Source organism: Cetorhinus maximus, chromosome 11 (assembly GCF_964194155.1).
Source record: "Cetorhinus maximus chromosome 11, sCetMax3.hap1.1, whole genome shotgun sequence".
Classification (NCBI taxonomy): Eukaryota; Metazoa; Chordata; class Chondrichthyes; order Lamniformes; family Cetorhinidae; genus Cetorhinus; species Cetorhinus maximus.
The window spans coordinates 121,235,122-121,260,093 of record NC_135889.1 but is presented as its reverse complement, the minus strand read 5'-3'; the positions used below and the strand labels follow the sequence as shown (position 1 = coordinate 121,260,093).

The 24,972-nt window shown below is 50.0% G+C and overlaps 1 protein-coding gene across 1 annotated transcript in view; it reads left to right on the top strand.

Annotated features, from left to right (window-relative positions):
* Positions 1-24,972, top strand: part of LOC144686226 (receptor-type tyrosine-protein phosphatase-like N) — a 357,540-nt gene that overhangs the window by 9,603 nt on the left and 322,965 nt on the right. Inside the window, exons 5-8 of the mRNA XM_078551316.1 lie at positions 7,861-7,995; positions 9,280-9,314; positions 10,740-11,113; positions 19,586-19,672. Coding sequence (XP_078407442.1) covers positions 7,861-7,995; positions 9,280-9,314; positions 10,740-11,113; positions 19,586-19,672 — 631 coding nt within the window. The remainder of the gene's footprint in view (positions 1-7,860; positions 7,996-9,279; positions 9,315-10,739; positions 11,114-19,585; positions 19,673-24,972) is intronic.

Below are 24,972 nucleotides of genomic sequence, written 5' to 3'. Positions count from 1 at the left end.
CTCAGCGATGGAGTTCAGCCCACACAGTACAGGAGCAATGTCCTGGACCAAGGTCTCCATAGTGGCTGCTATCCTACCAGGGTTGACCTCCGTGTCGGCATGCCAACACACAATCAGCTCAGCCTGAAGGCGGACGGACTCCTCCATCGTGCCTTGCAATCTGAGGAGTGCAGTGGACATCCCTTCCTGATGTTCCCGAGCTTGCCTTTGCAGCTCCAGCAGCAGTGGGAAGACCCAGTCCAGAGGCTCCTCATCTGACTCAGACTCAGCAACGTTCTGGCCTCCAGCAGTCCTCCGAGTGCCGGACACCAGGGATGTCCCTGCCACCACCTGCAGTAGATCAGACAGTGTGATGTGCTCACTAGACTGTGACCCCAAGGCTACTGTAAAGCTAGGTCCCACCGAGGTGTGTCTCTCTGCACTGGTGGAGGGTGTAGGTGAGCGCTGTGATGGGTCTTCAATCAGGGTTCCTTCAGAGTCCTCTCCAGAGGTTTCTTCGGGGCTTGATTGGAGGCCCTGGGTCGTGGACTCTATCAGCTGTTCCCCAGATGTTCCTTCAGGAGCAAGGGGAGATAATTAGTGTCTGGCAGTGGCCTGTGAAACTGGACACATTATTCACAGCATGGTTGTCTGATGGATATTGCACTGCTGGATCCTCACTTGGTAGAGCAGCACCAACCTCACCATCAGCACAAGAATGGCTCAGATTGTCGCCGGCCAGCTGGATGGCTCTGTTTTCAAAGTCCGTGAGGGCCTTGATTTCAGGCATTCCTCCACCGGTCTGCGGCCTCTCCCTCTTGTTGTGTGCCAGCTTGTCCTGCATGGATAGCGAGAGAGTATAAGCAGGATATCTGCCAGGCCAGATGATAAGTTTGCCTGGCATGTGTGGGTGGTGAGTGGTCCTTGCCCTGTCCATGGGACCAATGAAGGTGTGTGTGAGAGAGTGGATGGTGATGTCCCTTGCACTGGCAGTGAGTGAGATCCCTGTGGATGTGTGATGGGTTTGTGAGTGTGAGAGTTGAAAGTTATGAGAAGAGTGACTGACCCTGGCAGAACGGAGGAGATCATTCATCCTCTTTTGGCGCCGGGTGGCTGACCTCTTTTGCAGGACGTTGGCGCTGACCACCACAGCCAGCGCCTCCCAAGCTGGATTGGTGACGTTGCTGCCCATCCTGTGGCCAGAGTGGGGGTAGAGGACATCACTGCCAGCCTCCACACCGTCCAAAAGGTGCTCGAGGGATGCATCATTAACCTGGGGGTTGGGAGGGGGGGTGGGGGGCTGCTGAAGTTGTCTTGCCTTTCGGGGCCGTGTCTTCAATGCAGCAGCCCTGGGCTGGGAGCAGGGAGTGGCGCCCGCGCGGCTGCACTTTAAACATGGTGCCCGGGGTGAGGAAGCGACGAGGTGTTGGTGTGGCAGGCGGATGGAAGCCCACCCACCAGCGAAACCACGTGTTTCCCGGGAACGCATAGTTAATGAGGTGGGACTGGAACGAAAAGCCGCCATTGTGGTCAGCGGGTAAAACGCTGTTTTTCCCACCCAATACCACACAGCGCAAATCTGGGACAATTCCACCAATTATATCGCGAGTCAAACACCGCTTTAATGTTAGATTGTGTGTGTCACCGAAATAAAGTTTGACTCCGTTTTTGTTTCCATCCCTTTCCCTTTCTCTCCCACCCCCACTCATTCCTCCCCCACCCACCCCACCCACCTCGCCAAGCCCCTCGCAATGGTCTCCTCACTCAACATGATCTGATTCCTGGGGTTTTGACACCCCCCCCCTCCACCACCTTGTTCCAAATGGTCATCCCCACCCCCCCCCACCGCGCCCCAATATCAGTTGGCACCAAGTAGCTGTTTGACTGTGAGGGCATTGTCTTTGTGTGATGTCTGCAACTCTGTCTTCCCCACTGCGGGGGAGGGAGGAGAATGGTTGTCGCCAACTAATGAACTCCGGAAGCTTCTTTGGCTGATTTTCATCCCTCTCCCCCGCCCCCGCTACACACTCTGTCCGGTTTCTCCCTAGGCTAGGCTTGTTCTCGTCATGTGAATGACCAACAACAGCACTTGCATTTGTATAACACCTTCCACTCAGTAAAACGTCCCCCGATGCTTTTCGTCTGAAAGACAAGCGACATGAGGTGACGTTAAGACAGGTGACCAAAAGCTTTAAGGTTTTAACGAGTGTCTTAAGCGAGGCGGAGACGTTTTGAGGGAATTCCAGAGCTTTTGGGCCCAGGCAGCTGAAGCCACGGCCGCCAATGATGGAGCGATTAAAATCAGGGATACTAGAGAGGACAGAATTGGAGGAGCTTGGAGATCTTAGCGGGTTGTGAGATCGGAAGACGTTACAGCGATAGAGAGGGGCGAGGACCATGGAGAAATTTGAACACTAGGATGCAAATTTTAAAATGACTTAATTGAGATGTACAAAATTGAGGGGCCGAGATATGGTTAAACTGGAAAGACTTGTTTCCCCTAGCTGAGGGGTTAAATACCAGGGCACATAGATTTAAGGTGATTGGTAGAAGGATTAGAGGGGACAAGAGGAAAACCTTATCACCCAGAGGGTGGTGGGTGTCTGGAATTCACAGCCTAAGTTGGTGATTGAAGCTGAAACACTCAACTCATTTAAGAGGTACCTGGATCTACACCTGAAGCACTGTAACCTGCAAGGCTACAGACCAGGTGCTGGAAAGTGGGATTAAGATGAACTATTTTTCTCTTTTTTTTGGCCGGTGCAGACACGATGGGCTGAATGGCCTTTTTCTGCACCGTAACTTGTCTATGCTGGTACAGAACTTGAACATTGCTGAAAGGAGAGGCAAGTTGCTGCAGCTTTTCACCTTTGCACTCATCAGGACAAATGCAAAAGTGCCAAATTTCAAAGGATCGCGGCAATGTACGCGACACTGTAGTATAAATTGTTGTGAACGTTTGAAATTTGAAGTTCTTGCATTTGTCCTGTTAAGTGCAAGATGAAAAACTTTGGCGACATGTTTCTGTTCCTCGTGAAATTTAAGAATCCGAGGCTTTCTTCGACCCGGGAGCCAATGTAGCCAGTGAGCTTGGGTTGACGGGCGAATGGGACTTGCTGCAAGTTAGGACCTGGGCATCAGAGACATCTGAAGTAGGTGGTTGGTGAAAGTTGAAGCATTGGATTAATGTTTAAAGAGAAAAAGGCGTTGTAATGGGCTGATAGCCTTCATCAAGAGTGAGGCTGAATAGTGGGTTAAGGAAGATAGTAACAGATTTCAAGAGGATGTAGACTGGTGCACCCGGCAGATGAAATTTAATGCGGAAAGGTGTGAAGTGATGCATTTTAGCAGGGAGAATGAGGAGAGACAACATCAACTGAATTGTACTATATTTAGAAAGAATGATCATGCATTTTTATAGTGTCCTTCACAATCTCAAGACATCCCAAAATGCTTTATAGCTAATGAAGTGCTTTTTGTTTAAGTGTAGTCATTATTAGAACATAGGAAACATGGCAGCCTATATACACACGGCAAGCTTCCACCAACAGCAATGTGATAATGGTTAGATAACGTGTTGTAGGCTTTGGTTGAGGAGCAAATATTGGCCAGAACACTGGGCAGGACTCCCCTGCCCTTCTCAATAATGTAAGAAATGTTATGTGAGAGACAGCACCTCCGACGCTGCAGCACTCTCTCAGTACTGCACTGGGAGCCTGCGCGTGCTCCAGTCTCTACGAGGGGACTTGAAGCCACAGTCCTCCTGACTCGGAGGTGACAGTGCTGGACACTGAGCCATGATCGACAGCCAACCAGTTCAGGAGCCAAATCCTGAGGGATTGTGTAAACAAAATCTTTAAAGTTGTTAAAAGCTGGTAAAGCGAGAGAGACTCTTGGCTTGAAAAATAGAGGCAGAGTACCAAAAGGGAGGAAGTCCGGCTAAACCTTTATAAAACACTGGGTTAGGCCCCAGCTGGAATACTGTGTTCTGTTCTGGGCCATACGCTTCGGAAGGGTGTTCCAAAGGCCAAGGAGTTGGAGAGGAGATTTACCAGAGTGGTAGCAAGGATGAGAAACTTCAGTTCTGCGGAGAGATTGGAGAAGCTGGGATCGTCCTCCTTAGAGCAGAGAGGGTTAGGTGATCTAATTGAGGCGTTCAAAATCTTGAGGGGCTTCAAGTGGCAGTAGGGTCAGTAACCAGAGGACACGGATTTACGATAACTGGCAAAAGAACCAGAGGTTGGTTGACAATCTTATTTTTTTATTAAACACAGCGAGTTGTTGTGATCTGGAACCTGCTGCCTGAAAGGGCGGTGGAAGCAGATTGAATAATCACTTGCAAACGGAAATTGAAATATATGCTTGAAAGGGGTATAATTTGCAAGGTTGTGGGGGGGGGAAGGGGTTGAAAGGCCTAATTGGATAGCTCTTACAAAGAGCTGCCGCGGACATGATGGACCAAGTGGTCTCCCCGTGCTGTGTGACTCAAACGGCTCATCCCAGGCCATCTTGTCGAATGTAGGTTGGTCTGTGGTTAATCTGGGGAGCAGGATGCAGGGCTGTGCATTGAAACTGTGAGCATGTGAGTGGGCTGGTGTAACAATGTGTCTGGGAAATTTATAGCAGCGTTGACATCATCAGTGGCGTCCGATCGGGAACCCAGCTGAGTGTGGTGGCATGTCATCCTCTTCAATCTTGCGTAAAATTTACAGAAGATATTTTCTGTGCCTCCGCTGTGGGGGTTTGTGGAGCTCTAGTCCCATTTAAAAAGCGGAGCCTCGAAGGTGATGAGTTCTGATATTACCTGAGCTGTGTGCAAATGGCAATAGAGACAAACGCGTTTACAGGGTCGATATGTGGCTCAGAGTGTGGTGTGGGAAGCAGGAGTTTCAAACAAGACACCAGCACCAGTGCTGGGGAAAGGGAGAGCTTGTTCCATTGGGATGGATCACACCTGAGCAGTGCCCTGATAAATCATGGAATCGCATAAAAATATATCGTTCAGCCCAACCAGTCCATGCTGGCCCTTATGCTCCACTTGAGTCTCCTCCCATCTTTCCTCGTCAGTGGGGAGACCGTGGTGTAGAGGCACTGTCGCTGGACAAGTAATCCAGAGGCCCAGGCTTAATGCACTGGGGACATGGCTTCAGATCCCATCATGGGAGCTGGTGGAATTTAACTTCCATTCATTAAATTTTTAAAAATCTGGAAGTAAAAAGGCTAGTCGACCAAGAAGCCATTGTCAATTGTCATTAAAACCCATCTGGTTCACTCATATCCTTTTTAGGGAAGGAAATCTGCCGTCCTTACCTGGTCTGGCCTACGTGTGACTCCAGACCCACAGTAATGTGGTTGACCCTTAACTGCCCCTCTGAAATGGCCTTAGCCAGCCACTTATTTCGAGGGCAGTTAGGGATGGGAAACAAACGCTGGCCTTGCCAGTGACGTCCACGTCCCGTGATAGAACGAAGAAAAAAAAATCTATCGGCATATCCTTCTATTCCTCTCTCCCTCATGTTTATCTAGCATCCCCTTAAATTCACCTTAACCATCTCTATCTAAAGAGTTCAACTTACTACTGCAGCAAGCGGTAGAGGTGAATAACATAAACACATTTAAGGGGGAAGCTGGATAAACACAGTGAGGGAGAAAGAAATAGAGGGAGGTGTTGATTAGGTGAGACGAAGCAGGTTGAGGCTTGTGTGAAGCATCAGCTCCCACGTCGGCCGGTTGGGTTCTGCGCTATACGCTCCGTGTAAACAAAATGGGAGTGAGTGAGCGGGTTAGGATCTGAAGTCGTGAAAATCCATAATGAATTTAGGGAAGCTGCTGTAGTCAAAAATATTTAGACAGTTCAGTGTAGGAATGAAAAAGGATTTTTTAATTCTTCCATGGGATGTGGGTGTCGCTGGCAAGGCCAGCATTTGTTGCCCATCCCTAATTACCCATGAACTAAATGGCTCACTCGGGGTAACTAGTGAACCAGATGGATTTCTACAACATCTAAATGATAGATGTGGTGGTCACCGTGACTGAAACTAGCTTTATATTCCAGATTTGTGAATGAAGTTTCAGCTCCTGCCAGGGTGTGATTTGAACCCTTGCCCGCAGGGCATTAGCTGGACCCCCGGGATACTTGTCAAGTGACATTGCCACTTATGCCCCTGACTTCCCAGGTTGGTGGCGAGTAGCAATTCAAGAGGTGGGTGGGATTGACCTCTGCTGCCAACCTGCTAGGGTTGTGATATCCAGGGCTTGTTGATGTTGCGAAGGGTCACCACAGCCTTTGGGTGTTGGAAGAGTCGACTCTTTTTTTAAAAAAAAAAGATTCATTCTTTGGATATGGGCAAGGTTGACATTTATTGCCCCATCCCTAAATGCCCTCGAAGGTGGTGGTGGTGGGCCTTTGACCCCAGGTGTTGGCAGGAGTACCTGCCCCTCTCCTTTCCCCTCCCCATCTGGTCATGGACCAGCCCCCCCCCCCCCCCCCCCCCCCCCACCCCCTTCACTGCCTCCAGGTGAGGAAAGTCTGACTGGAGCCCTCTGCCTAATTCCAGCGCTCCCCCCCTTCTGACCCTGTCCTTCTGCACTGGTCAGTCAGCACGAGCAGAGTGTGGGGAGAAAGAACAAACCCCACTTCATAGGAATGGAAGGAGGCCATTCAGCCCCTCAAACCAGCCCAGCCATTCAGTGTGATCGCGATTGATTCGTATCTGAACTCCATTTTACCAGCCAAGGTCCCTAGTGTGAAAAAATTCTCTCCAATCTCAATTTTGAAATTTTCAATTGACCTCCCAGCCTCAGCAGCTTTTTGGAGAGAGAATTCCAGATTTGCACTGAAGATGTACACTCCTACTCTATGCGACGAGGCCTTGTGGTTTAACCCTTTCAGCCCCAGTATCATTCTAGTGAATCTGCAGCATAGCCCTTCCAGGGCCAATACACCTTTCCTGAGATGTGGTGTCCAGACCTGAACCCAGCACTCCCAATACCAACTAGAACTTTGCATAACTGCAGCAGAAATTCCAAAGCACTGGATTTTTTTTTCTTTCTTTAATCATGGGATGTGGGCGTCGCTGGCTAGGCCCAGCATTTGTTGCCCATCCCTAATTGCCCTTGAACTGAGTGGGTCTGTGCTGTGGGTCTGGATGGATGTAAGGATGGCCGATTTCCTTCCCTAAAAGGGCATTATTGAACCAGACAGGGTTTTTCCAACCATTGATAGTTGCCATGGTCACCATACCTGAGACTAGCTCTCAAATTCAATTAATAAATCTGGAATTAAATTACACCAGCATTAGCCTGGGCCTCTGACATTAGTGACATTACCACTAAGCCACCACCTCTTGATGGCTATTTAAGTACATTTTGTAATGTAGCCATTGTTGTAGGAAATGTGGTAGCCAATTTTTGGACAATGAGCTCCCATATATACAATGTGATAATGACCAGGTAACCTGTTAGTGATGTTGGTTGAGGGGAAAAAAATTATATGTATATTTTTTTATTCTTTCATGGGATGTGGGCATCGCTGGCTAGGCCCAGCATTTATTGCCCATCCCTAATTGCCCTTGAGAAGGTGCTGGTGAGCTGTCACCTTAAACATCGGTGCCAGAAGCAAAGGGGGAACTTGTTTGAAATCATGGCTGTGGGATCTTTGGCACCCAGTGGGCGGGTGCCACATCTGAAAGACGGCACCGCTGACAGGGCAGTGCTACCTCAGCACTGCACCGGGAGTGCCAGTCTAGAGTTTGTGCTCAAGTCTCCGGAGCAGTGAAGGTGGAGGTATCGGGGACTGGAAAGGAGTGAGCGAGTCTCTCATCCTTAAGTTAGCTGCCTTTAACAAGTCGCTGCATAACCCTCTGTGTTCCGTTCCCACAGAGTCGGCTGCTCAGAGGATAGCTGCAGAGCTGGGGAAATACGGCATCGATCTCCGAGACCTCAGCGACCAGCAGCTTAACGGCGTGTCGATGGCAGTCCTTCAGCTGATGAGAGCAGCCAGCCAGCCTGACCCAGGTAGGGCTGATGGGAGGGCGAGGAACCCAACCCGACCCAGCATCCTGGAGGTGGGGTGGGGTTGAGAGGAGTGGGGCGGGGGGGTGGGGGGTGGAGGAGGGTGAGGGGGAGGTGGGGGGCAGACTAAGTTGGGGAGTTTGAGGAAGTGGCAGTGATGTAACCTGGAACTTGGTGGTTGTAATCTATAGGAACAGTAATTAGTCATCCACTTTTAATAAAACCCTGATTTCATCGCAGTGACAGGCATTTAAATAACTGCTGTGCAGAGCAATTCGGATTTCGTGACTCGGAGACAAAGACTCTTCTTGAAAGAAATTACGTTTGCATTTTTCTCCTGCTTTTTGCAAGCTCAGAATGTCCCAAAGCACTTGACAGGCAGTGAAGTCGTTCTTTTAAAGCGTGTTCCCTGTATTATAATATAAGATTTGTGCACAGCAAGCTCCCACACACAAAAAAAAAGCAACGTGATAACGACCAGATAACCTGTTAGTGAAGTTGGTCGAGGGGAAAAAGTTGGGAACCGGAATGTGCAAGGGCGTGCCCCTTGTTTGAATGAGCGGCTGTGGGATCTTTTGCACCCGCCCGAGATGTCTCCTCTGAAAGACGGCACCTCTGACAATGCGGTGCCCCCTCGGTGCTGCACTGGGAGTGTCAGTCTAGATCCTGTGCTCAAGTCTCTGGGGTAGTGAAGGCAGGACGTGGGTGTCGCTGGAAAGGCCAGCATTTGTTGCCCCGTCCCTAATTGCCCTTGAACTGAGTGGGTCTGAGTGGACAGATGTAAGGATGGCAGATTTCCTAAAGGGCATTCGTTGCTCAGCGAGCAATTGGGTGACATGTCCGCTGTGGCTTAGCGGGCAGCGCGCTCACCGCGGAGCCAGAAGGTTGTGGGTTCAAGCCCCGTGCCAGAGACTTGAAAACAAAATCTAGGCTGATCGTCCTTGTGCCCATACCGAGGGGGTGCTGCACTGCTGGAGGTGCCGTTTCTCAGGTGCACTGTCTGCCCCCTCGGGTGGATGTAAAAGGCCCCACAACCACTGTTGAGGGAAACCGGGCAAATTCTTCTGGTTGTCGTCGTCGTCACAATGATTACAAAGTCAGATGACCATCTTGCTGGTTTTGGGATCTTGCTGTGCGCAAGTTGGATGCTGACAACCATTCAAAAGAATTTCATCAGCCGTATGGTGCTTTGAGACATCCTAATGGCACGAGATAAATCCGCTCTTTCTTTAACCCTTTCTGGATGATTCGCTATAAAGGATTAAGATGTACATCCTTCTCTTCCAGCTCCGATCGAGAGGGCCAGTCCCATACAGAAGAAGGTGAGATTTGTAAATAAATGCTGCAAGTTGCTCGTTTCCTTCCTCCCTCAATGGCTGAGTGGGGGTGGGGGGGGGGAATGTATCCTCTGGTGCGACACCGAGTTTCCCAAAGCAGGGAAGAGACGGCAGATAGAATCACGTTTACAGCACAGGAGGAGGCCATTCGGCCCATCCCATCCGTGCCAGCTCCACTCGGAGAGCAACTCAGCCGGTCACAGCCCTGCATTTTCCTGCGGCTTTGCAATTGTTTTTTTTTTGTTCTGATAATGATCCAATTGCCTCTTGAAAGCCAGAATCTGCCTCCCCCATGTTCCGATGGGAGATGGTGGTAATACTGGACTGGAAATCCAAGGGCCCGAATCCCACCCACCAGGACAGCTTTGGTAAAAAATTTTAATTTAATTTAAAATTAATAATCTGGAAATTTTTTTTTATAATATATATAAAGCTAGACTCAGTAATGAAACTATCATTGTTGTAAAAACCCATCTGGTTCACTAAATGTCCCTTGAGGGAAGGAAATCTGCCACCCTTACCCGTTCTGGCCTACACGTGACTCTAGGCCCACAGCAAATGTGGTTGACTCTTAACTGCCCCTCTGAAATGGCCCAGCAAACCACTCAGTTCAAGGGCAATTAGGGATGGGCAACAAATGCTCTCCTTGCCAGTGACGCCCACGTCCCATGAAAGAATAAATGAGAAAAGCCCTCTCGGGCGTCGCATTCCTAACCACTTGCTGTGTTTAAAAAGGTCTTTCCTCAACTTGCCCCTGGTTCTTTTGCTAATTGCCTCTGGTTCTACACCCTTCACAGAAATATACACCCTGTTTTCAAAGTAATGTAGGGACAGGGGACTCTCGAAACTGCCCCACCATTCAATTAAATCATACGCTTGAAGAGTTTTGATTTTAATCTCTCCAACATTGGCGGCCGTGCCTTCAGCTGCCTGGGCCCTAAGCTCTGGAATTCAGCCCCTAAACATTGTCCCCCACCTCCTTTCCCCCTTTAAAACACTCCTTAAAATCTCCCTCTTTGACCGAGGTTTTGGCCATCTGCCCTCACGGCCGCTTATGTGGCTCGATGTCACTTCTTAAAAAAAGTGCCTTGGGGGCCTATGATATGGGTGCTATATGAATGCAAGTTGGAGTTATGAATAAAATGGAGGACGGGAAGGGATTTTTATTCTCTAAGTCCAACGTGCAAATCCCTGGGTAGTTTTTTTGGGCTGATTATGTGATGGGGGGGTGGGGGTTGCGGGGGTGGGGGTTGCGGGGGTGGCGGTTGCGGGGGTGGGGGTTGCGGGATGGGGTGGGGGGTGGCTGTGAGCAGTGTTTTGGGACTGTAATGGAACCCTGGCTTGTGAGGAACGCGACGGCTCCCGGTGTTGGACGACTGACCCTAAGAAAATGTCCTTGTGTCTTCGAAGGCCTCCATGATGGAGGGGACCATGGAGCATTGGAAGGAGGCGGAATCGCGGGAAAGCAGTGAATCCCAGATCCTGGGCCTGGGGGTCAGACTGTCGCCCAGCCCCTCCGGCGTCGCGAGTGCTGTGGGGAGGAGGAGGGGCGGCCAGGAGGAGGAGGAGGAGGTGGTGCCGGCGGCGGCCGCCGTGGCAGGCTCCGGTCCGAGCGAGGCGGCCAGAGACCCGAGGCTCCAGGCGGCGGCCGTGGAGCTGGGCGAGTCACGGGAGGACCCCGGGCAACTGCTAAAACACAGCCAAGGCCTCCAGCCGGACAGGGGCCCAACCCGTGCGACCTCACCGCATAAAGAGGAATACGCCTACATCGTCACCAACAAGAAGTAAGAACCTCACTTATCCATGGGCCTGTTGGCCTGTTAATTTCCAGCCTGACCTTGTGCCCACGACCAGTTTGTGAGCAGAGCTGCCTGTGATCTCTCTATTGCCACCCTACCCTAGAGTGAAGAAACGCCAAGATCCCTGACCTAACGCAGATCACGTCGGTTAGTCGAGGGGGTGAATGTTGGCCCCGCACTCCGAGCCGAGGCTCCCTGCGCAGAAGCGAGGGAGTGCCGCACTGTCAGAGGCGCCGTCTCGTGGGTCAGACGTTAAAACGAGGCCTCCCTTCCCCCCCACCCCCACCCCACCGTCTGCCCCCTCGGGTGAATGGGAAAGGATCTCTCGGCCACTGTTTTGAAAAGAGTTCTCCCCAGCCTCCCGGCCCTCCTTCACCGACACCTCCCGGTTTTAATAGGTAACCGGTTATCTGGTTATTATTGAGATGTTTGTGAGGGGGGTTGCTGTGTGTGAGTTCACTGCCACGTTTCCAAGTGACTACACTTCAAAAAACACGTCGTTGCCTGTAAGAGTGTTTTAGGAGCTTCCTGAGGTGGTGAAAGTCACTGTGGAATCTGGACGTGGTTGCAGCACTGAAGGAGACCATTCGGCCCAGTGTGTCCCATGATGGCCTTCTGCGCAAACGACTCAGTGAGTCCCAATCACCCACCTTGGCCCTGAAAATATTTTCTCTTCGGATAGTTATCCCGTCCCCTTTCGAAAGCCCCAGTTGAACCTCCCTCCGCCGCACTCTCACAACAGCACGTCCCAGATCCTAACCACTCGCTGTTTAAAAAAAATATTCTGATGTTCTTTTGCCAATCACCTTGTACCTGTGTCCTCTCGTTCTTGATCCTTCCACCAATGGGAACAGTTTCTCCCTATCTACTCTGTCCAGGCCCCTCGTGATTTTGAACACCTCGATCAAACCTCCTCTCAACCCTCTCTTCAAGAAAACCGGAACCCAGCTTCCCCAGCCCCTCTACATAACCGAAGATCCTCATCCCTGGAACCGTTCAAGACAATCTTTTCTGCACGCGCTCTCTCTCCAACGCCTTCGCGTCCTTCCCGACGCAATACTCGAGCATTGAAACGTGATCGCTCCCACTCTTTTCCACCCCCCTCCCCCACCCCTCACCCAGCCATCTCCGGTTCCCCTCCCCCACTCCTCTCTCCCCCACCCACCCCCTTGCTCCCCCCGATGTGTGTGTGTGTGTGACAGTATTTCCTGACAGCGAGAGAGAGGGGAAGATTTCAGCCCCCCCCTTTGCTAATCTTATTTTTAACAGGGTAGTGGGGAAAGAGCAGGGCCTGATTGGCTGGATTTCAGTGGGGCCAACACCACGATGGGCTGAATGGACTCCCACGGTGCTATATCCTTGTTTTTTTTAATGACACACATAACCCTGCCCCCCTCTTATCTCATTCATCTGACCACAAGATTGTGTTAGCGGTGTTCCCGTGGTAACCTGTCGTGTCTGTTCACACCCCGAACGTGTGCTCACTCCACTTTCCCAGTGTCCCATTCCCATTCAGCCCCTTCGCCCCCGTTCCTCCATTCGACTGGGATCGTGGCTGATCCACATCCTGATTCCATTTACCTCCCCCCGGCTCCGTTTATACCCTTATTCCCTCAGCCCAGCAAAAAATCTCTCTGTCTCGGAGTTAAAACGATTGAATTGGAATCGACTGCTTTTTGTGGGAGACACTTCCACACCTCGACCACTCCTGGTTCCTAACCTGACTCTGATGCTTAAGGTTTTGTCCCCTTGTCCCGGACACACGCTGCCAATGAAGAAAAGGGTTTCTCTTCATCCACCCCTACAGCAACCCTTATCAATCCTTTTGGAAATCCTAAAACAAAATCCCCCTGATGCACATTGGGTCAGCCATACTGCATTGACGCACTCTTAAAACCACAGCTGATAAATACCCACTTGCTCGTGCGATGCATCCCAGGGCCGAATGTCTGTGTTCACCGGTAAAGAATGGCCGCTTTGGGCAGGGTGGGGATTGAAGCCCCAATCAGAAGCGGAGATTTTCAAGGTGGGGGGTTTGGGGGGGGGAGGAATATTGTCGGGAAGTCTCAGAGCTGCAGAGCTTGCCATAGTAGCGTGATCCAGATTAACTCCTGGAGCAAGGTGTCGCACCTCGAACTGGCTGGTCTGGGACCCCCCCCCCACCGTTGCCCCCACCACCCCTCCACCACCCCGCCTCCGACCACTCCAGAATATTTTAGCCAGGGGGCAGAATTACTTTCAGGGCTGTGCTTGTCTTCCGAGATTCAAATTAGACCGAGTGCGACTATGCAAATACAGCTGCTATCCCTCTGCCCCCACCCCCTCACTCCCCATTTAGTTGGTGAGTGTTTGGCAAACAAATCCTGATCCCGATCCCAGCTGAACTGGTGAGTTTCCCCAAAGTGTCGATTCCTCCTTTTTCTGTGTTCGGGCCACCGTTTGACATTCGAGACTCGGCCCTTGCATTCATATAGCGCCTTTCACGACCTAAGGATGCCCCAAAACGCTTTACAGCCAATGAAATATTTTTGAAGTGTTGTCGCTGTTGTAAGGTAGGAAACACAAGCAGTCAATTTGCGCACAGCAAGATCCCACAAACATTAATGTGTTGATGACCAGATATTCTGTTTTAGTGATGTTGGTTGAGGGATAAACATTGACCAGGACACCAGGTAGAACTCTTTCCCCTTAATAATAATAATAAAAACAAAAAACTGCGGATGCTGGAAATCCAAAACAAAAACAGAAATACCTGGAAAAACTCAGCAGGTCTGGGGCAGCATCGGCGGAGAAGAGCACAGTTGACGTTTCGAGTCCTCATGACCCTTCAACAGAACTAAATAAAAATTAGGAGAGGGGTGAAATATAAGCTGGTTTAAGGTGGGGGGGTGGGGGGAGAAGTTGGGCGGGGTGGTTGTTAGGGACAAGCAAGCAGTGATAGGAGCAGATAATCAAAAGATGTCACAGACAAAGGAACAAAGAGGTGTTGAAGGTGGTGATATTATCTAAGAGAATGTGCTAATTAAGAATGGATGGCAGGACATGCAAGGTACAGCTCTAGTGGGGGTGGGGTGAAATAAGACTAAAAGGGCATAAAAGGTATAGATTTAAAAATAATGGAAATAGGTGGGGAAAAAAAATCTATATAAATTATTGGAAAAAATAAAAGGGAGGGGCGTGGAAATCGGAAAGGGGGTGGGGATGGGGGAGGGAGTTCAAGATCTAAAGTTGTTGAATTCAATATTCAGTCCGGAAGGCTGTAAAGAGCCTAGTCGGAAGATGAGGTGCTGTTCCTCCAGAACTCTTTCCCCTGCTCTTCTTTTGAAATAATGCCGTGGGATCCTTTACATTCACCTGGGAAGGGAGCCGCAGGCCAGAGGCTTGAGTACGTAACCCCGGCTGACACTCCCTGGGTGCAATACCGAGGGAGTGCGGCATCTTTTGGATGAGGTGTTAAACTGAGGCCCCGTCTGCTGCCTCATGTGGGATGTGGCTGGAAGATGAGCACGGGAGCCCTCTCGCAATCCCGGCTGACATTCATCCCCCAAACCAACCAACCGACACTCGAAAGCAGATCAGGCAATCATTCATCTTTAAATCACGTTGGTGGGAGCTTCCTGTGCATAGGTAACCATGGTAACAGCGCTGACCTGGGAAAGGGCTTTGGGAAGATGGGAGTATTGTTGAAAGCACCAAATGATCGGAGCTCTGATGGATCTGTTGGGTTTGAGTGGGAATATTTAAGGTTGCCAATTGTCCTTGAAGTTTGCAGGAATTAAAGATTAATTTCCAAGACTCTGCCTTGAGCAAAACCCAAGAGAAATGTCACGGGTTAATAAAAAAAAATGGTTTCATTTCATTTTCTTTCCTCGCGAGCGTCTATTAACCATAAAAAACATCCCGATTTGGGAACTGGGCTGTTTGACTGACAGTCAGGATTTGGATAGCGAAATCTGTGTTGTTTTTCCAAATTAAAGCGGGGCCCAGCAGAATGAGTGACATGTCGGGCAGCCAATGGTGTGAATGTGGGCGGAGCACCATCAGGGCAGACAGGTTGGGGTGACCAATGGCAGGAGAGTGGGGGTGGGTCAGTTGATTGCCGGGGTTGGGGAGGGGGTGGGGCGGGGGGTTTGGGGGTGGGGGTTGGGGGGGGGGGGGGTGGTGGGGGTGGGGGGTGTGGGGGGTGGGGGGGTGGGGTGTGTGGGGGGTGGGGGGGTGTGTGGGTGAGGGGTGGGGATTATGTGGTGAAAGCTTGAGGAACGTCTCCAACCAGAAATGAAATCACGAAATGCTGGACGTACTCAGCAGGCCGGGCAGCATCTGTGGAGAGAGAAACAGCGGGTGTGACCGTCCCAGATTGACGCTAAGTGCAATGGCGGGCGGGAGAAAGGCCGTTTTACCCGCTGGCCACAATGGCGGCTTTTCACACCGTATCGTCCCCAGTCCCACCTCGTTAGTTATGCAGCCACAGGACACACGATGACAGGCAGCCTCCGATTCACCCGCCGCACCATTACCTCACTCCGGGGGCCATATCTCAACTGCAGCCACACACACACAGTTCTCAATGTTTGCAGCCCAGGACTGCTCCAGTGAAGACACAGCCCTGAAAGTCAGGAAGAGTTCAGTGACCTGTCACTGGAATGTCTTTGGGAGGCCGACATGATGTCCTCCACCCCGGCTCTGGCCGCAGGAGGTCCAACGATCTCACCACTCCGGCTTGGTAGGCGGTGACAGTGGTGGTCAGTGCCAACGCCACACAGAAGAGGGTGAATGATCTCATCAGTGCTGCCAGGGTAAGGCAACCATCCCATCACTCTAAACATCTCACTCATAAGCCCATCACACATTCACTGGCATCTCACTCACTGCCAGCTCAAGGGACATCACCACTCACTCTCTCACACACACCCTCACATCTCCATCTGGCCTCATCTCCTCTGGAGACTGCCTCCTCAGCCCTCACCCTCTTGAGGCCACTTGCACAAATAAACTTGCGCCCCCCCACACACCCTGGGATACCCCCCTTCCCCAGTACAGCCCTCGCCCTGCAGCCTCTTCCCTCGCCTGAGGCCACTTTTCTCCCTTCCCCAAGTAAGTCCTAGCCCTGTAGCCATTGAGAAGCCACCCCCGCCTTCCGGCTGGTCTGGTAGGTAGAGACCTGCCCGTGAGCCCCTCTAACAGTGATGTAGTGCTGAGTGTGAAGCCTGGCGCTGATGCCCGCGAGTGCTGCCCGAGGCGAGGTCAGCAAACAAACCTCGAAGTCCCGAGTGAAGTGCAGCTCACCGTGTACGTGATACTTCTGTTCAGTTGTGGAACACGTCACCTTGCATCACACCGTGCCTGGATGATCCAGCATGAGGGGTGATTCCGACGAGCTGGCCTTATAGTGATATGGAGATGTGTTATAATGAAGTTCCTGACGTGTGGCAGTGGGAAATGCGGCCCGCCATTGATGTAGGGGTATTGTCACTGGGCTAGTGATCCAGAGACTCAGGGTAATGCTCTGGGGACCCGGGTTCCAATCCCACCACAGCAAATGGCAGAATTTGAATCCAGTAAAAATCAAAAGCTTAATGGTGACCATGAAACCATTGCCGATTTGTTATAAAAATCCACCAGGTTCACTAATGTCCTTTAGGGAAGGAAATCTGCCATCCTTATCTGGTCTGGCCTACATGTGACTCCAGACCCACAGCAATGTGGTTGACTCTTAAATGCCCTCTGAAATGCCCTAGCAAGACACTCAGTTGTATCCAACCACTAAAGAGTCAATAAAGAGGAATGAAACCAGACAGACCACCCGGCATCGACCTTGGCACAGGAAACAACAGCAAACTCGGTCCTGTTGACCCTGCAGAGTCCTCCTTACTAACATCTGTGGGCCAGTGCCGAAATTGGGAGCGCTGTCTCACAGACTAGTCAAGCAACAGCCTGACATAGTCATCCTCATCCTCACGGAATCATACCTTACAGATAACATCCTAGACACCACCATCACTATCCCTGGGTATGCCCCGTCCCACCGACAGGACAGACCCAGCAGAGGTGGTGACACAGTGGTATACAGTCTGGAGGGAGTACCCTGGGAGTCCTCAACATTGACTCTGGACCCCATGAAGGCATCAGGTCAAACATGGGCAAGGAAACCTCCTGCTGATTACCACGTACCACCCTCCCTCAGCTGATGAATCAGTGCTCCTCCATGTTGAACACCACTTGGAGGAAGCACTGAGGGTGGCAAGGGCACAGAATGTTCTCTGGGTGGGGGACTTCAATGTCCATCACCAAGAGTGGCTCGGTAGCACCACTACTGCCTGAGCTGGCTGAGTCCTAAATGACATAGCTGCAGACCCAGTCCAGCAGCTGGTGGTGAGGGAACCAACAAGAGGGAAAAACATACTTGACCTCATCCTCACCGACCTGCCTGCTGCAGATGCATCTGTCCATGACAGTATCGGTAGGAGTGACCACCGCACAGTCATTGTGGAGACGAAGTCCCACCTTCACATTGGGGATACCCTCCATCATGTTGTGTGGCACTACCACCATGCTAAATGGGATAGATTTCCAACAGACTTAGCAACTCGAGACTGGGTAACCAAAAGACGCTGTGGCCATCGGCAGCAGAATTGTACTTGAACACAATCTGTAACCTCATGGCCCGGCATATCCCCCATTCTACCATTACCATCAAGCCAGGGGATCAACCCTGGTTCAGTGAAGAGTGCAGGAGGGCATGCCAGGAGCAGCACCAGGCATACATAAAAATGAGGTGTCAACCTGGTGAAGCTGTAACACAGGACTACTTGCGTGCCAAACAGCATAAGCAGCAAGTGATAGACAGAGCTAAGCGATCCCACAACCAATGGATCAGATCTAAACTCTGCAGACCTGCCACATCCAGTCGTGAATGGTGGTGGACAATTAAACAACTCACTGGAGGAGGAGGCTCCACAAATATCCCCAGAGGGTGGTGACGGTCTGGAAGGCATTGCCTGGGAGGGTGGTGGAGGCGGGTTGCCTCACATCCTTTGAAAAGTACCTGGATGAGCACTTGGCACGCCATAACATTCAAGGCTATGGGCCAAGTGCTGGTACATGGGATTAGATAGGTAGGTCAGGTGTTTCTCATGTGTCGGCGCAGACTCGATGGGCCAAAGGGCCTCTTCTGCACTGTGTGATTCTGATTCTGAGTGCAGCTCCAACAACAGCCAGGAAACTTGACACCATCCAGGACACTTGATTGGCACCCCATCCACAAACATTCACTCTCTCCACCACCGACGCACAGTAGCAGCAGTGTGTACCATCTACAAGATGCACTGCAGAAACTCACCAAGCCTCCTCAGACAGCACCTTCCAAACTCATGGCCACTACCATCTAGAAGGACAAGGGCAGCAGATAGGTGGGAACACCACCACCTGGAAGTTCCCCTCCAAGCCACTCACCATCCTGACTTGGAAATATATCGCCGTTCCTTCACTGTCGCTGAGTCAAAATCCTGGAACTCCCTCCCTAACAGCACCGTGGGTGTACCTACACCACATGGACTGCAGCGGTTCAAGAAGGCAGCTCACCACCACCTTCTCAAGGGCAACTAGGGATGGACAATAAATGCTGGTCCAGCCAGTGACACCTGCAACCCACAAATTAATTTTTAAATAAAACTTGGTCCACGACATCATGAAACCAATTTTTGGCCTTCCTATCATATGGTCCGCTCACACCTGCCATGACACCAGAAGCCAGTGGGGGGCGAGGGCGAGGTAGGGAAAATTCTGCTCAATGTAAATGTTTCAGGTCGATGACCTTTCATCAGAATTATGAAGTATCTACAAGCAGGCCATTCAGCCCACATGGTCAATGCTGCTGTTTTGCTCCTCTCAAACTTCCTCCCACCCCTTCTCATCCCCTCCTGTCAGCATAATATGTTCTGATGGAGGGTTATTGACCTGAAACATTTACTTGTCTTCTCTCTCCGCCAGACCCGCTGAGCATCTCCAGCGTTTTCTGTTTTATTTTGGATTTCCAGTATTTTGCTTTTGGATGCGTCCGGCCAACATTGACAAAGCCGAGTGATGTTGATAAAACAGGTAAACGCATTGGTAAATGGTATTTTAACCACGGAAACTACTGTACCAAATCCCGTAAAATATCGGGCAACCAAATGAGTTGATTACTAAACACTGACAATGTCGATTGCTGAACTATCCATCAACTTGTGGTGTTTGCAGTGACTAACTTCACCTTCTCTCTCTCTCTTTCTCTTTCTCCCTCTTTCTCTTTTTCTCTCTCTCTCTCTTTCTCTCTCTCTTTCTCTTTCTCTCTTTCTCTCTCTCTCTCTCTTTCTCTCTCTTTCTCTCTCTCTCTTTCTTTCTCTTTCTCTTTCTCTTTCTCTCTCTTTCTCTCTCTTTCTCTCTCTTTCTTTCTTCCCTTTCCTCTCTCTCTCTCAGGCCCCTGACTCTGTCAGACGGGATTAAGTTACTGGAGTCCTTGGCTCACCAGATTCACCTTGCGACTGTCAGCTTCATCAACATCAGGTAGGTGTCCGGATTTTGTGCAGGGAATGAATTCTGGTAACTGGCCAACGTCAGAAGCTGTGTCCAGCCGGCACCAGATTTACCCCTTCACCAAATGCCAGTTAACCCCTCATGATCACTCCTCCAGCCCTCTGAGCTCTGTGCGCATTGTCACAGGAACAATCCCAAGGCAGCGAGTGCCGCTATCACCTGTGGTATCGAATGTTTGATGGAAGTGCTTGTGCCAGAATTCCAGCGAAGGTTCACCAGGCTGACTCCTGGGATGCCAGGATTGTCATACGGGGAGAGATCGGGTCAACCAGGCCTGTATTTAGAAGAATGAGAGGGGATCTCATTGAAAGGTATAAATTACTGACAGGGATGGACAGACTGGATGCAGGGATGATGTTTCCTCTGGCTGGGGGTCTAGAACAAAGGGCCACAATCTCAGGATACAGGATAGACTATTTAGGACTGAGATGAGGAGAAACTTCTTCACTCAGAGGGTGGTGAACCTGTAGAATTCTCTACCACAGAAGCTGTGGAGGCCAAATCACTGAATATATTTAAGAAGGAAATAGACTCCTGGACTCTAAAGGCATCGGGTCTGGGGAGAGAGCAGGATTAAGGCGTTGAGATAGAGGATCAGCCATGATCATATTGAATGGTGGAGCAGGCTCGAAGGGCCGAATGGCCTACTCCTGCTCCTATTTTCTGTTTCTAAAACAAAGGCTCCACTGCCCCCTCGCCCACCCCACTCTCTATATCTCTATTATCTCCTCCAGCCCTACAACTCTCTGATCTCTGCTTCTAACACTGGCCTCTTACGCATCCCTGATTTTAATCTCTCCACCAGTGTTGGCCATGCCTTTTGCTGCCTGGGCCCCAACCTCTGGAATTCTCCCCCATAAACCTCCCCGTCTCTTTCTCCCCCTTTAATAGGCTCCGTAAACTTAACACCTCTTCCCAAGTATTTGGTCACCTGTCCTAATATGTCCTCGGGTGATTCAGTGTCAGGTTTGGCCTGATAACCCTGCCCCTGTTGAGCACGGGTATTTTTTCTGTTAACTGTGCTATATGAAGGATATGGGCTGTCACACAGTGTGATGTGCGGAGTCACTGAGATGTTGCAAAGGAATCCCAAGTATTGGGGAGGATTTAAACTAACTTGCCAGGGGTGTGGGAACCAGGTGGTAATACTAGGGAGGGGGCACCAAGGTGCTTAGAATACTCGGAGAGACAGATAGCACTAGAGTGGGGAATGGTAAGGTGGGTTCAGTGCAAGAAGGAAAGTAATAAAATCTAAATCGGGATTTAATGTGACTGCGCAGAGTGTGGTAAAAAAGGCTGGTGGGGTACAGGCGCAGATTGCCATGATGTGGCTGTAACAGAGAGCTGGCTCGAAGATCGGGCAAGACTGGGTGTTAAATATTCTTCGTTACAAGTTGTCCAGGAAAGATAGGAAATGAAGAAAGGGGGGAGGGGTGGAGCTATCGAGAACCTGGCAGTGCTGGAGAAAGAGGATGTCCCAGAGGGGCCAAGGGCAGAATCTATTTAGTTAGAGCTAAGGAACAAAAAATGTACAATTACATTGCTCGGCGTCTTCTATAGGCCACCAGCTAGTGGGAAAGATATGGCGGAGCAAATTTGCAAGGAAATTATAGAGAGGCATAAGAATTATAGAGTATAATATTATAATGGGGGACTTTAATTATCCCAATATAGACTGGGATAGTATTAGTGTAAAGGGCAGAGGGGGAAAGAGTTCCAAGAGTGTGTTCAGGAAAGTTTTCTACAGTGGTATGCTTCCAGTCCAATGAGAAAGGAGGCACTGCTAGACGTAGTTCTTGGGATTGAGGTGGGCCAAGTAGATCAGTAGGGGAGCATTTAGGGGAAATTGATCATTGTATCATAAAGTTTAGACCGACTATGGAAAAGGACAAAGAACAATCTAGGGTAAGAATAATTAGCTGGGGGAAAGCCAACTTCATTGGGCTAAGAATGGCTCTGGGTCGAATAAATTGGAATCAAAGCTTAGCAGACAAAACTGTAACTGTGCAATGGGCTGCCTACAAAGAAGAGAGAGTTCGAGGTAAATGTATATTCCCACAGAAATGAATGGTAGGGTTAACAAACACAGAATGCTCTGGATGGCGAAAGAGATAGAGATAGAGATTAAGATGAAGCAGAAAAAGTGTGCTTAAGACAAATATCAGGTGGTTAATCCAACAGAGAACCAGGCTGAATATAGAAGGTTCAGAGAGGAATTGATAAAGCAAATAAGAGAAGCAAAGGAAGAGTATGAGAAGAGACTGGCAGCTAACAAACAGGAATCCAAAAGTCTTCTATTCGCATATAAACAGTAAAAAGGTGGTAAAAGGAGGAGTAGGGACAATTAAGGACCAAAAAGGGGGATTTTTAGGTGGAGGCAGGGGGCATGGCTGAGGGGTATTAAATTTATACTTTGCATCTATATTTACCAAGGAAGAACATGCTACCCAGGCCATGGTTAAAGAGGAGGAAATTCAGTCACCAGGAGTGTTTAAAATTGATGATGAGGAGGTATTGGACAGGCTGTAAAATTGATAAGGTACCGGGACCAGTGGAGATGTATCCAGGGATACTGAGGGAAGTGAGAGTGGGAATTGCAGAGGCACTGGCCTGAATTTTTTGGTCTTCCATTAGACTCGAGGTGGTTCCAGTGGACTGGAGGATTGCAAGTGTTGCACTCTTGTTCAAATACAGTGTAAAGATAAGCCCAGCAACTACAGGCCACTTGGTTTAACTTCGGTGGTGAGGAAGCTTCTAGAAACAATAATTTAGGACAAAATTAATAGTTACGTGGAAAAGCACAGGTAATTAAGGAACACCAGCACAGATTTTGAGGGCAAATTGTGTTTAACCAACTTTCTGGAGATCTTTGATGTGGTTACAGATCAGGTCAATGAGGGTAATGCTGTTGATGTGGTGTACGAGGACTTCGAAAAGTTGTTTGATACAGTGCTACGCAACAGACTTGTGAGCAAAGTGATAGCTCATGGAATAAAAGGGACAGTAGCAACATGGACGCACAATGGGCTGAGTGACAGGAAACAGACAGTAATGGTCAATGGATGTTTTTCGGGCTGGAGGGAGGTTTGTAGTGGAGTTCTCCAGGGGTCAGCGTTGGGACCCTTGCTTTTCCTGATGTATATTAATGACCTAGACCTTGGTGTGCAGGGAGCAATTTTTTAAAAAAAATTGTGGATGAATTCAAACTTGGAGCATCATGAATTGAGAGGAGGATAGCGTAGAACTTCAAAAGGACATGGACAGAATTGAATGGGTGGGCAAGTGGCAGATGAAATTTAAAGCAGAGAAATGTGAAGTGATTCATTTTGGTAGAAAGAACATGGAGAAACAATATAAAATAAGGGGTACATTTCTCAAGGGGCTGCAGGAACAGAGGGACCTGGGTGTATATGTGCATAAATCATTGAACGTGACAGGACAGGGTTGAGAGAGCGGTTAATAAAGCACACAGTGTCCTGGGCTTTATTAATAGGGGCATAGAGTACAAGAGAAAGGAGGTGGTGTTAAAATATATACAACATTGATTCAGCCTCAACTGGAGTATTGTGTCCAGTTCTGGGCACCACACTTTAGGAAGGGTGTGAAGGCATTGGAGAGTGCAGAAAAGATTCACGAGAATGGTTCCAGTGATGAGGAACTTTGGCTGTGTGGGTAGATTGGAGAAACCGGGACTGTTCTGCTCGGAGAAAAGAGGGTTGAGAGGAGGTTTGATGGAAGTGTTCCAAATCATGAGGGGCCTGGACGGAGTAGATGAGGAGAAACCCTTCCCATTGGTGGAAGGATCGAGAACCAGAGGGCACAGGTTTGAGGGAATTGGCAAAAGAAGCAATGGCAACATGAGGAAGGATTAGGATCTGGGATGCACTGCCCGAGTGTGCGGAGGAGGCAGGTTCAATCGCAGCATTCAAAAGGGAGTTGGACTATTACCTGAAAAGGAAGAATGTTATAGGGAGAAGGCAGAAGAATGGCACTGGGTGCATTGCTCTTTCAGAGGGCCAGCACAGCCACAATGAGCTGAATGGCCTCCTTTTTTTTTGCTGTAATGCTTCTATGATATGATCCTAGTTTGGGAAAAGGAGGCGACGATTTTATCATTGAAGAAATATGGAGCCTCTCGGGAGAATTCCTGAGGGTGAACCCGTTGTTGTAGTGCTCACATCCACCATCAGGTGGCGGACATGACCACAGAAACTGACGACAGTGAACTGGTTGCATAGAAAATAAAATGAATGTTATTCTTCTCTCTGTCGTTGTAAGGACTGAATTTTGATGCTGCTGTGGCATTCAAAATACCCCAGCCTCTGCCCTCCTTAGAGGGGATTTGTAAGTCACTAGCCTCACCAGTCAAGGCAAGCTCCCTGATTTGTGGGAACAAGGGGAGGCTATTCAGCCCCTCGAACATAGGGACAGGAGTAGGCCATTCGGCCCCTCGAGCCTGCTCTGCCATTCAATAAGATCATGGCTGATCTGTTTGCGTTTTGATTTCCACGTTTCCGTATACCCCCAATAACCTTTGATTCCCTTGCTGGACAAGAATCTATCTACCTCCGCCTTCAAAATATTCAATGACCCCCCCACCACCTTCTGAGGCAGAGAGTTCCAAAGACGCACAACCCTCCGAGATGAGGAGAAATTTTTTCTCTCAGTCCTAAAAGGGCGACCCCTAATTTGAAAGCGGTGCCCCCTAGTTCTGGACCGACCCACAACAGGAAACATCCTTTCCACGTCCACCTTGTCCAGGCCGTTCTGGACCTTATATAACTTCAATCAAATCGCCCCTCACTCTCCGAGACTGGAGTGAAAGAAGCCCAGACCGTCCAGCCTGTCTTCATTAGACGACCTGCCTGCACCGTCAGAGAATCATAGGAGGGGAGGGCAGACATTCGGCCCATTGAATCCCTGCTGGCCCCCTCCCCCTGCTCTTCCCCATAGCCCTGCAATTTTCCTCTCAGCACCTATCCAATTCCCTTTTGATTGGTAACAATCACCTATCCGGCCGGGGGGAGGGGCCTATCCCGTCCTGGGGGGGAGGGGCCTATCCCGTCCTGGGGGGGAGGGGCCTATCCCGTCCTGGGGGGGAGGGGCCTATCCCCCACTTTGCGCCACGGGCGGTTTTTCCAAAACGTAACCCCTCCCTGCATTTCCCCTTTAACAGGCTTTCCTCATGTTGCCTCCGGTTCTTTGGCCAATCACCTTCAATCTGTGCCCCCTGCTTATATGGACCAATCAGCCAATTGAACGTATTTCTA